This window comes from Prionailurus bengalensis, chromosome D1 (assembly GCF_016509475.1).
Source record: "Prionailurus bengalensis isolate Pbe53 chromosome D1, Fcat_Pben_1.1_paternal_pri, whole genome shotgun sequence".
NCBI lineage: Eukaryota > Metazoa > Chordata > Mammalia > Carnivora > Felidae > Prionailurus > Prionailurus bengalensis.
Window position 1 is genome coordinate 73,491,145 of NC_057346.1, and position 12,595 is coordinate 73,503,739.

Here is a 12,595-nt window from a genome sequence, read left to right on the forward strand (position 1 = left end):
GCAAGACACTTGTTGGGATGAGCACTGGGTGTTATATGTAGGGGATGAATCACTGGATTCTACTCCTGAAATCATTATTGCACTATATGCTAACTTGGATGTAAATTTTAAAAATAAATAAATAAATAAATAAATAAATAAATAAATAAGATCATACCAAAAAAAAAAAAAAAGAATTAAAATGAAGAAGGGGAGGGCTTTAAAAGAATATGATTAGATGTAAGTATCTCTGCCTGGGGTAGATGATGTAGTATAAATAAAGGCAAATTCTTTAACTTCTAGATTGAGTTCCATAACTTCATCAAGAAGAATGATCTTCTTCATGAAAAAGAAAACAACCTTAGTTAAAAGAGACTAAAAGTCCAAGATGGAGAAGAAGATGGGAAAGACCCAGCCATCAGGACCCCAGGGCCTCAGGGAACTCAGAAACAGGCTCAGGAAATCTCTCAGGTGATGTCTGAGAAATCAAAGAGAACAGGAAAAAGGCCAGAATATTAAAGACTGGCAAACAGCATCCTGTTCCGTTAACCACAAGAGTGGACAGCCTGCAAGCAACCTCTGCAAGGGACTAAGCCACATCCTAACCTGAGGAGATCTCACAGCACACAGGGAAGGAAGCACCAAGAGAAGGCAAACAACTCAGCAGAAAAATGGGCAGAGGAAAGATAGAGGCAGTTCAGTGGAGGGGAAATACAAGTAGCCAAAAAACAGAAAAGATCCCCAGCATCGTGGAGACATAACACTGAAATACTATTTAACTACACAGCAGCTCAGCAAAATATTTTAAATCTTGATAATATCAACTACTGGCAAAGATGTGGGTAGTGGATATACAGCTTTCTTTAAACTGCATCTTGGTGTATCAATTAAAATTAAAAATACATTGTATTTTGACCCAGCAATTTGAAAGACTCACATATGCAGACGCTTGTAGAAGGTTTTTCATTGCAGGCCTATTTATAATAGTAAAAGATGAGAAAAAATAAACCATTAAGGTTTGGAGCATTATGGTCTTATAAAACACCATATACAACAGTCCAAAGTAAAGCTGATCCACATACACTGACAAAGATTTTCAAGATGTTATCATTCATGCTTTAAAAAAACACAAAAGAAATACATACTTCTTTAAGTGCACATATGTATATAAATGAATCTAAGTGAAGTTAAAAAGGATGCCCATTAACCTGATAATAGAGATTACCCTAGGAAGGTGATTAAGGACATTTTGTCTTTACTCTTTGCATTTTTTTATAATAAAAATGTCATTTATTGTATAATTTTATTTAAAATGTGTGTATATACATACATATATGTATATGTATATACATACATACATTTATGGTTTTTTTAAGGATGAAAAACAAAAACTAAGAAACAGCATTAGGAACCAGCATATGCACTAGGAATAAGACGTATCAAAGAAATACCAATGTTGGGGCACCTGGGTGGCTCAGTTGGTTAAGCATCTGGCTCCTGGTTTCGGCTCAGGTCATGATCTCACAGTTCTTGAGTTCAAGCCCCGCACTGGGCTTCATGCTGACAGTGCAGAGCCTACTTAGGATTCTGTGTCTCCCTCCCTCTCTGCCCCTCCCCTACTCGCTCTGTCTCTCTCTCAAAATAAATAAATAAAACTTAAGAAAAAAAAAAACTGGAAAAAACTAAAAAGAAATACCGATGTCACTCTAAACAGAGTGCCCACAGGCTAATGGCAGATGCTTTCACATCATCATCATGGACACAACAGACAAATGCAGGCTGCATGACAATGCTAGGAGGTAGAGTCAGATTTGACTGAACACCTACAGTTACTGATTCAGGGTCTATGTGGGAACTTCCAGCATAGTCATTCTTCCTGTCCTATCTAACACATTCATTCATTCTTTCACTCGCTTATTCACTCAACAGACATTTAACGGCTTACTCTGTGTCAAGTGTGCAGAAGATACAAAGCCAATCTCTCCCTGAAGTCTAGGATACTGAGAAGTATACAGAAGGTGGGAAAAAAAAAAAACAGCATGGGAAATGCTTGACTGAGGTATTATGGAAGCTTCAAGAGTAGGGCCAGACCCCAGGCTGGCCCCTTGAAGGAGGTCACACTACACTCTCTGTTTGCTTCAAGAAAGACGGCATGAAGCTAGGAAGTACCACTAATACCAAAAGTCACATACACGTGAGTTGGAAAAGGTTGACAAGCTATAACACACCATGTGAAATCCATTTACAGTCACTGAAAAAAATCCCACCTTTAGGTTGCCGGAGAATAACCTTTTCTTTTGAGGCCTCACTGAAAGACCATACTCAAAGAGGCCTCTGAACACAGCAACATGTTCAGATAGTGGAAAATGGGGGGCACATGAGTGGCTCAGTCGGCTAGACATCCAATTTCGGCTGAGGTCATGATCTTGCAGTTTGTGAGTTTGAGCCCCACATTGGGATCTGTGCTGTCAGCATGGAGCCCATTTCAGACCCTTTCATTCCCTCTCTCTGCCCTTCCACCGCTCATATTCTTTCTCAAAAATAAACAAACATTAAAAAAGAAAAAAAGAAAAAAAATGGGCCCATGTCAGATGAGGACTCGCTAAGGGCACATCCTGACTTTTCTAGGGTTACCTTATTTCTCTGAGCCCCTGACTCCACTCATAGTCCTCCTGTGCTTTCTCTCAGGGAATCACCCACAGCCAAAAGACTCAGGAATTTCAAGATCCCTGATTGTACCCTTGGTTTGTCCACTTGAGGAAAGGGGTGACTGGACAATAGCTTCCCAGCTAGCCTCAGCAACATGGTGCCTTTGGCACATTTTCAGTTTGTAAGGTCTTTCTTGTCTGTCTCTCCCTTTCCCAATCTGGTGCCCCAAGGCTGTCCAACTCACCACACATCAGAGAAGGAAAAATGAGAAATACACACACACCAGGTTCCAAGGCTCCATATCCCAAGCAGTCACTTCCCACCCCCAGGCCTTGGCATTTCTCTGCTCAACAAAGAGAGGTCCAGATAACTTCTGCGAGACCTTACCATGTATGCATTATCTTTCCAACAGAATTCATTGTTAAATAGGACTTCAAAGAAAGGGCAGGGCTTAATACAAGTGAATGAATGGTGGAATTTGGGGGCACCTAAGAGTTCTTATCTGGATCCCCATCCTAGTGTGAGAAGTGCTCTGACAGGGACCCTCCACTGGGACTGACCTCTTTAGTGATGATCGAGACAGCACCTGTGCGGCCTGGTTCATGGCCCGGACCCAAGCGTTCATGTCCTCCTGGGTGTCGGCACTGAAGTAGTAGGTCCTCATGCCTGACTGCTCGGCCTGAGAACCCCCTGTGGAGCTATTATAGATGAGTGCTCGCATCCCCGTGTGCACAGCCTGTAAACATGAGGCAGAAATAAAGGTCAGAGAGGTCAGTGCACATTTCACTTCTGGGAGCAAAAATAAGAAGACACTCTGGCCATGTTCTTCCCTCTTCCATATTAAAAGCCCAAGTACCACCCAGCTTGTTCCCACACCTAGAAAACATCACAGCTGGATTCCCCTTTCCTGGTACAGTCAGACCCAGTGATAGCTGTGTCTAGTCCCCATGGTCAAAGCCAGGCAGCTGCACCTATTCTTACTTATCTTACTCCTGCTTAGGGAGGGCCACACAGTCAAGGCTTATGTGAGAAACAGTTTTTCAAAACCCTCATTCTGTAGAAGCAGACTCTCTGGAATCCTTGTCTTGGCTCTTCTGAAGCATGCAATTACTGGAATTGAGCCAAAAATTAGCAATAACAGCAAGTGGCTTGGTGCAGATATTCACTGTGCCTCACCACTCAGGCATGACATGTGATGAGTGCCCATCAACACTGCTGCTCTTCTGGCTCTCCAGAGAGGCACTACAAAGTTTGACAGAGCTAACATTTGACTGAAAATCCTTGCACACCTACTATGTGCTAGGAAGCCTCAAAGTGCTTTCACATGTATCCTTGCAAAGAGTCCGTGAAGAGGTAATGGAAATGATCACTGAAAAGTAACCAGGATGGGTACAAACAAGAGGAAACACCAGTTTCTCCCCACTGTGTTCTGATAAGTAGGGGCCTGTCTTAAAGTTGTAATGAAAAACCTCATCAAATCTACATAGGAAGATGGTATAAAAAGGAAGACCAAAAAAAAAAAAAAATAGAGGAAGATCAGCAAATCTGATCAGTGCCTGTTATGTGTCTCCTGGTTACTTCCAGGACTTTAATCTCATTTTAATTCCAATAGCTCTGAGAGGTAGTGACAGAATTTGTATTTTACAAATGTGGCAGATGAAGGTCTGAGATGTTAAGTAACTTTCCCAGATCTCCGTGCCCAGTAATGGATTCCTCAGAGTATTTAATATTACCTAGCATCATTTATTTTATACACTAGTTTGTTTATCATCTGTCTCTTCCCTCCAGAATATAAACTCCATTACAGCAAGGACTTTGTCTGTCACTACGGTATCCCCAGGAACAGTGCCTGGCACCTAGTAGGTACTTAATAATTGTTTGTGGAATAAACGAAGAGTTGGAACCAGGATTTATACATAAGTCTATCTGACTCCAAGCCCAAGCTTCTCTACATAATGCTCCTAGGTCCTGACCAGATATTAGCATGATTACACAGATCACTGGTCCAAAAATGTGGATCCAGAAAGAAAGGCAGACCCCATGAAAGGATAAGCCAGAGAAAACAAAATGAAAGAACCAATTAGGAGCTGAAAAATGACATGCTTCTAGAACCACTAATGGTCACAGATGAAAACTCTCTGATAAACTGTCGACATTTGCTTCTGTGACCCACCCTAACATCTAGGTCCAAAATGCATATTAATTATGGATCTGCTACTAATATTGACATACTTGAATCTAGCTAGCTAGTTCTAAGAGAGTACAGGCAAACTTAGCCTGCAGGTAAGGGTCCCTACAGTGACCAAAGCAAACCTGATTTCCTTCCTTGCATGTTTAAGGGATTATCCACTGTCCCAGATTCCTCCTGTTTTAGCAGGTGGACACGTGGCAGTGAGAACAGAATGAGAAGGAACTTGTTGTGTCTGTCAATCAGCAGAAATTCTTGGAAAAGCTCCCCCATGCAATGACCCCATAAGATCTCTGATACCTCCTCCCAGACTTTCTGCCCAGTCACAGGTGGGACAGGCACCCACCCCACCAGACACAAGGCCACTTACAAGCATAGCTAGCCCTCAATGGTATGATAGATAGAGCATGTTCCTGCTATACTAGTGTTTGTGGAGCCAGCCTTGTCTAGGAAATCAACACGGGACACCCTTCAAACAGGGGGACTTGGCGTGTGTGTTCACAAATGGACCTTCGGAGTTAGATCCAGCATTACAGAGGAGCTAACATGATCACAAACAACCTCAGTCACTAGTCAAACTGCCAATATGTGCTGTATCCAGCTGCTCTTGGTTCTAACCAACAGGTTCTTAGCCACATTCTGCCTGTGATTGGGCATAAACGATGTATTTACTGCAAAAGTGAGAAGTGCAGGGAGTTGGCCACGTGACCCAAGTCCAAAGTGCCCTGAGCCAGAGGAAGATGCCAAAACCAAGATGATGAGAAGCCTCCTCACCCCTTCCTAGTCTTATCTCAAAGATGTTCCCTTCCCCTCTGCTCTTCACTTTCCAAACCACAGTCCTATTAGGCAACTTTGCATGACCGAATGGAAAACTTCAGGCTATAGCTAAAGGAAATAGAGATGTATACAAGGACGATTTTACCTCAAAAACTTAATCCCCCTGGGATAGGACTGTTCTCCTGGCCCTTAGGACCTTGGTCTTGATCCGGCACTAGAGATAAAAGCTAGAATGCTCACACTCCAAGCCCCCAGCATCAGCCTTTAGAACATAGAGGCCTAGGTGAGGAAATGTAGGAGCACTCCAAAGGCCAGGGCCCATCAACTGACTCATTCTCTAACTAATTCATTCAACAATAATTTATCATTGATTATTTATGTGAAAGGTACTGTACCAGAAATTGAAGCAACAGCCTTAATCAACGTCAAGACAGTTTACAATCACATAAGAAGAGAAAGACTACGGACAAATAACTACAATTGTTATAAGCATCGTCAAGAAGTTCAGGATGCTATGAGAGAGGACATCAGGGGAACCTGGCCTGACCTGGAGAAGGAATTACCTATGGAAGTGACATTTAAGCTTCCTTCTACATAGAGGGCAGATATGTTAGTAAAAGTAGTGCAGTGGGATGTGTGGGACCCCAAGACAGACAAGAGTATGATATATTCAAGGATGAGGCCGGCATGCCTGGCACAGAGAAAAGGAGAGAGCAGGATGAAATGAGGCCACTGGAGCTGGCAGGGCCAGGTGACCGGGGCCACGTGGTCACGTTAGGGTTTTGTCTCATTTTCAAGAACAAGGAGAAGCAATTAAAGGGGCGCCTGGGTGGCGCAGTCGGTTAAGCGTCCGACTTCAGCCAGGTCACGATCTCGCGGTCCGTGAGTTCGAGCCCCGCGTCAGGCTCTGGGCTGATGGCTCGGAGCCTGGAGCCTGTTTCCGATTCTGTGTCTCCCTCTCTCTCTGCCCCTCCCCTGTTCATGCTCTGTCTCTCTCTGTCCCAAAAATAAAAAACGTTGAAAAAAAAAAAATTAAAAAAAAAAAAAAAAAAGGAGAAGCAATTAAAGAGTTCGAGCTGGGGAGTGGCAATATCAGATTTTTGTCTGGAAAAACCACTCTGGCTGCAGTCTGAAGAGGTCAGAGTTGAGCTGGGGCAGATGAGGGGATAGGGGGCAGGACACCACTACAGAAGTATAGGTGAGAGATGGTGGTGGGGGCTGAGAAGGAGAGGAGCACCCAGTGTCTGGACAAAACTAGCAGGTAATATCGGCAGGACCTGGTGATGAACTGGACAGGAGAGCTGAGAACCGCAACTGTCAAGGATAAGACTGTCAGGTTTCGGACTTACGCAGACTGTGGTGCACATTTATTGACATTAAGAAGGAACTCCTGGTGCCCAACCTTTGGGCTATGAGCAGCACAGTGAACTGGGTAAGAGCTCAGGCCCTGGAGTTAGGCTGACGTGCGTGGTGGGCCTGGCTTCTTACCCCAGAGCAACCTTGGGCAAGCTGCTCAATCTCTCCAGGGCTCCATTTCCTCATCTTTAAAATGGGTGGGTGATGATGGTACTTACCTTTTAAGGCTGTGTGAGCACTAAATGAGATAATGCACATCTGGAACTTACAGCACAGCCTACCATTTTTAAGGCTCAAAAGATGTTCATTGATGTTATTATAGGACTAGTCACTTGAGTAATCTAAGGTGACTGACTGAATGAATTTTCTAGAAACTTTGAAAGACCCTTTTCTGTCCTAACTCTGCCCTCAGGTCAAGATCTCACAGTTTACCAGTTGGAGCCCCGTGTCAGGCTCTGGGCTAACAGCTCAGACAAAGCCTGGAGCCTGCTTCGGATTCTGTGTCTCCCTCCCTCTCTGCCCCTCCCCTGATCATTCTCTCTCTCTCTCTCTCTCTTTCTCTCTCTCTCTCAGAAATAAACATTTAAAAAAATTAGAATATAAGCTCCACGAAGGCAAGAACTTTGTCCTTCTCATTGTTCTATCCCTAGCATCTATATCCTACCAGGTAGAACAGTGGAGTTCAGTGAAAGTTGGGTGAATATAAATAAGTGAAAAACCACATCTTGGCTGGCCTTTAGCCAGAAACTAAAGCAGGGGTCTTAATCTTTTGGGGGGCATGAACCCTTTGGACAGTTTCAGAAATCCTAAGAACCCTTCTCAGAATGTTTCTAAGTATTCAAGTAAAACAAATATGCTATACTGAAATACAGTTACCAAAATTTTCTTAAATGTGGTATAGTGATATAGGTGCTTCTTTAATAATTCATTATATAAGAAATGTAGTAACAATTATTGTCATTTCAAAGTGGCAATGAGCATAATGCTATTTCAAGATATTTACAACAGTTGTAATGTGATATGAAGATCTCTCTGGTTACTAGGGTGACCAAGGCACAGATGCTATGGATACCTGTTGTTGCCTGCTTTCTTAATCAAAGAAAACATTGTAGGTTAAAAAAAAAAAAGATGTGATTTATCCATTGACCCTTGGGGGTCTGTGGAGCTCAGGTCAGGAAACCTTGGTCTTGAGGGAGGAAGAATGGCTCAAAGGGAGTAATAAAGGCTTTTCTCCCCATTGAAAATCCTTGGACCCTTGGCTGCACAGGGATGTTTTTTGCTCCAGATCCTGGATCCGAGGGGCAAGGCTGCTCAGAGGTGACTAGGAGGTGAAGGGTGGCTGTACATCCAATAGGAGCTGTTTGAGGAGGAGCCCCAGGTGAGCTAACAGAGCATAAAAGGCCTGTGTCCATCTAGCACCAGCCTTCCTGGTAATGCACAGGGGCTGCCAGGCTGCAGGCACAGTCGAAAAAGAAAGACAAGGAAAGGTCCATATAACCTTTCTGGCGGTGCCTATCTACCATTACAGATACTCTCAACAATCTCAAGCAAGGTGCCCTAGCAACAGTCAGAGAATTTCAGATCTGGAAAGAACTCACATCAGAGACAGGTGTAAGGCCCAGAGCACAAAACACTATGCATTCTTCAGTATGCCCAGTAACATGGATGCTGTACTGCCCAAGAGGTCCACTTTCTGGCCCCTAAAAGAACAATGCTTCAACCCAAAGGAAAGGGAACTCTTCCACACGAAGGAAACCACAACCCTCTGTGGAGAACCAGCTGAAAACCACTAGACTTGTCTGCAGTAGCTTTTCTCTGCTCTCAGACCCTGAGGATCCCCACAACAGGGAAATCCCACCCCACCCCCGACCAAACACACGCATGCCTTCTATCTCTGAGACAAAAGATTTAGGGAACACTCTTGGTGAAGTCTTTCTAAGAAATTTTTTTTTTCAAAAAGAGAAGAATCTATGACACATTAAGGATGTTTTTCTAAATCTGTTTTCACACCTCCCAGTGAAGTGTTAAGATGAAATATATATAGTTACAATCAGTTACTTTGACCATATTTCAAAAGCTGTCCTAAAAAATTACATACATTATCCTGACTGTTGGCCTAGTAGCAAAAACACTGAACCCCAGAAAGGAAGGCTTTCTGAGGAAGACTTTTAGGCTGCAAAGGACCAGTCTGAAACCCACCGAACACAATGTTTTCAAAGCCAGTCATCAGCAGGAGAGGCTTCTGAACTATTAAAGAGAAGAGTATTCCTAAAATGACAACAATGAACATTAGTTCAAATCACCTTCCACCTCCTGCAATGTGTGTGCAGGAGGTGACCAAAATCAGACGTGGAAGAAAAGCAGAGAGAAAGAAAAAGAAATTGTCCTCCCTCCCTTTACAATGCTTCTGAAAGAGAATAGAGTTCATGTTCAAGTTCTGTCACCATCATCTCCCAGCTTTGTAACTTTGAGCAAGTTTCTTAAGCACTCTAATCCTCATGTTCCTAAGCTATAAAATGAAGCTAATAATACTGGCCTCGCCCATTGGCTCTCCACAACATTAAATGAGCTTCAACCCACAGCAACTCTGGAGTCATCAGGGATAGTGACAGTCAAGGGAAAGAGAGGGACAGCTCAAACCTGGCAATGGACAAAGCTGAAGCATCAGCCCAGAAAAGAAAGGTAAAAGATGAGACTGATTTTCCAACCACCACCCCCACAATGGACTCCCAGTCAAGACACTGATGCAGATTATCACCTTCCAGTAATACCATAGATACCATATACCAATGCTTTCTTTAACCCTTACAGAGAACAGTGGCTGTGTTATCATGTGCTTTTCCATGATCCTTCAACTATCTCTGGCTGGCAAACTTGACCTCTGTTCAACCTCTGCTTTAGTACCCACCATCTAGTACTCATCTTATACCTTCAACATGGGAATAGCTGAGCTACATGAGTAGTGGGGGCAGGAGCCGCTACCCCACTTGAAAGGCTCATCATTGCCCTGCATCCTGAGCAGTGTGAGAGGGCGTTCCCCGTGGCTACTAGCACCAAAGGCTGCTGCTTCAGTGCTGAGACTTCCACTCAGCTGTCAGTAAAGTATAACTTCAACACTCCCCCATCCTCACCATCCCTGGAGGACCCAAGAAACAGCATCAGTGAAGGAATGTGTGGAGGTCGCTAAAGGAGATGGCCTCAGGATTCCCCAAATTTGGGCCTGACAACCACCTTCCTGGAGCCTCCACACCTGGCTCTGAAGATGCTAGAGGGTGTAAAGGACTGCCATCAATTATCATGGCCGCACTCACTCCACATGGCATGGTGACAAAGTAGAAAGGGGGCTCTACTGTTGAAGGGATTTCCCTTGGGATCCAGAGGGGTTTTTCCAGGATCCAGAAAATAAACCAAATTTGATTCTACTTGCTTTTCAACAAGATAAAGTGGACAAACTCAAAAACCCTTCAACATGAGCCACTGACCCTGAATATAGGTCTTCATAATATAATTGACATAAGTCCATTATGAGGGGCCATCACTTGCACTAAGTGGCTGGATACTAGTTAGACTGGCTTATTACAGTGATAAGAACACATGAGGAGGAACCCATATGCAATCACAGGACTAGTAGTGAGAGGAAAAGAGGGGTCTGAACACTTGAGCAAGGGTGGGGGACTCAAGAAGCTCAGATACAAATGAAAGCACTTGTGATGCTATTCTTGTTTAAAGAATTTATAACTTTGTTAACATGCACCTGAAGTGCTCTAGCTTCTTAACTTCTCCTTTCTCCCCACAGAAAACAACTGCTTTTATGAAGCCATTTTTGGGAACACAAAGTTTCTTAGAGTGGAATTGCTGCACTAGATGGGAAGGGGCAGTACCTTAAAGGAATACTTGCGACTTATACGGTCCTCAGGGGCCACAGGCGAGATCACATAGCTGGGCAGAGGGATGCTCCCAAGGACAGCTTCTTCTCGGCTGTCTTTGAATGGAAAAAAACACATCAGAATAACCTGCTGTGGCACCTTCCTTGGGTTGGCCCATCCCACTGCCCCAGTTCAGGACTCCAAATGTCTTCCCGGGACTACTGCAATTACTGACTGTCCACTCAGGTGCCCCCTGGAGACCTTTGTGCTAATGCTGGAACGACACAGGTGAAACAGACAGAGGCAGAGGCAGGCATGTAAACGTGCTCAGCACCACCTGCTAACTCCTGAAATACAATAGTTTACAAAATGCTGTAGGAACACAGAGGCAGAAGTGGCACACAGTCTGGGGAAGTGGAGAAGGCTTCAGAAGGCAACATTTAAAGTGTTTTAAAGGATGGGGAAGGGCCTTCTGTGAGGAGCAAACCTCACAGGCAAAGTTAGAGCACGTGCAAAACATCCAACCTTCTACATCTATTTTCTTCCTCTTCTAAACCATCTTCATTATAGAGGTAACTTCCTAATGATAGAGTTGGTCCTGTCGCTCTCCTATTCAAAAGCACTTGCTGCCTGCTCACTGGATGCAAAATGAAACCCAACTTCCTCTGCCTGGTGTCACAGCCCTCTTGCATTTTGGTCCTTACTCACATCCTGAGCCTTCTTTCCTAGTATGTCCTGCATGCAAAATTCACTCGGGCCTCACAGGTCTGTCATTCCACCTTCTTCTGCTTCTAGAACTTTATTCAACTTGTCTCCTCTCCTTGAAATGTCCATCTCCCCCATACTCAAAAGCAAAGCTCTACCCATCTTTACAAGCCCAACTCAAATCCCATCTGTTCTAAAAACCCTCCTTAAATTCTCCAATATGGAATTTCTTGCTCCTCCTGAATTGCTTAAGCACACTGAATGCCTTCTAAAGCACCTAACACAGACTAGTCTGTGTTAAAAGTAAACTCTCTCTTCCTCCATGTTTCGAGCCTTACTTCTTTCTCACTATTGCACAGCCCCTAACTCTATGTGCTGGGGCTCCATAAATGTTCATGTGGTCAACTCAACTCACCAGCTGTCCATCCAATATAAATATAGTAGGGGATAGATCCAGACAGCAGGTTACAAAATACAATGATTTATCTCTTCCCACCTCTACAGATTGTGTTAAAGGTATACCTATGTCCTCAAAAGGGTAGAAGCTAAGACAACTCCAGACTTGGAGACCCTAAGTAGCAGACAAACTGGATCCTATTTATTTTAACTCAACAAATGGCACTTCCAGTGCAGGGACTGGTATAAAATGAAGTGACCAACCACCCACATATGTAAAAGTGAACACTTGGGCAAGTAAATAGGTTCTAAATTAGCTCAGGCCACTGGTCCACTCACTGGATTTGAGAACATAACCACCTGTTATCACCTCACCACCCCCTCCAGCACAAAGAGCCCTTGGTGGCCTGAGCTGCAGCTCACCTTTATAGTAAAACAAGCAATAATCGGCAAGCACAAACCACCTCCTTTTCCACAGCCTCATCCCAGAACTGTCCTGCAAAGCAAAGAAAACTACTCAGACAATATGTGAGCACACTATTCCCCCTTCCCAATCATGCACGACATGATGCTGCAACCAAGACTTACCCATATCCACTCTTTCATCCAATAAATTAATGAATTAATGAATTTTTATTGCATGGCCATTTTTTTATAGGACATGAAAATTTAGATTCAA

General features: G+C 43.7%; 1 protein-coding gene across 10 annotated transcripts in view; it reads right to left on the bottom strand.

The window, feature by feature from the left end:
- Nucleotides 1-12,595, bottom strand: part of PLEKHA7 (pleckstrin homology domain containing A7) — a 224,904-nt gene that overhangs the window by 61,847 nt on the left and 150,462 nt on the right. For all 10 annotated transcript variants that reach the window (XM_043580760.1, XM_043580758.1, XM_043580756.1 and 7 more), the window contains 3 exons: nt 12,340-12,412; nt 10,831-10,931; nt 3,189-3,364 (listed from right to left, as the gene is read on the bottom strand). In XM_043580760.1, coding sequence (XP_043436695.1) covers nt 3,189-3,364; nt 10,831-10,931; nt 12,340-12,412 — 350 coding nt within the window. The remainder of the gene's footprint in view (nt 1-3,188; nt 3,365-10,830; nt 10,932-12,339; nt 12,413-12,595) is intronic.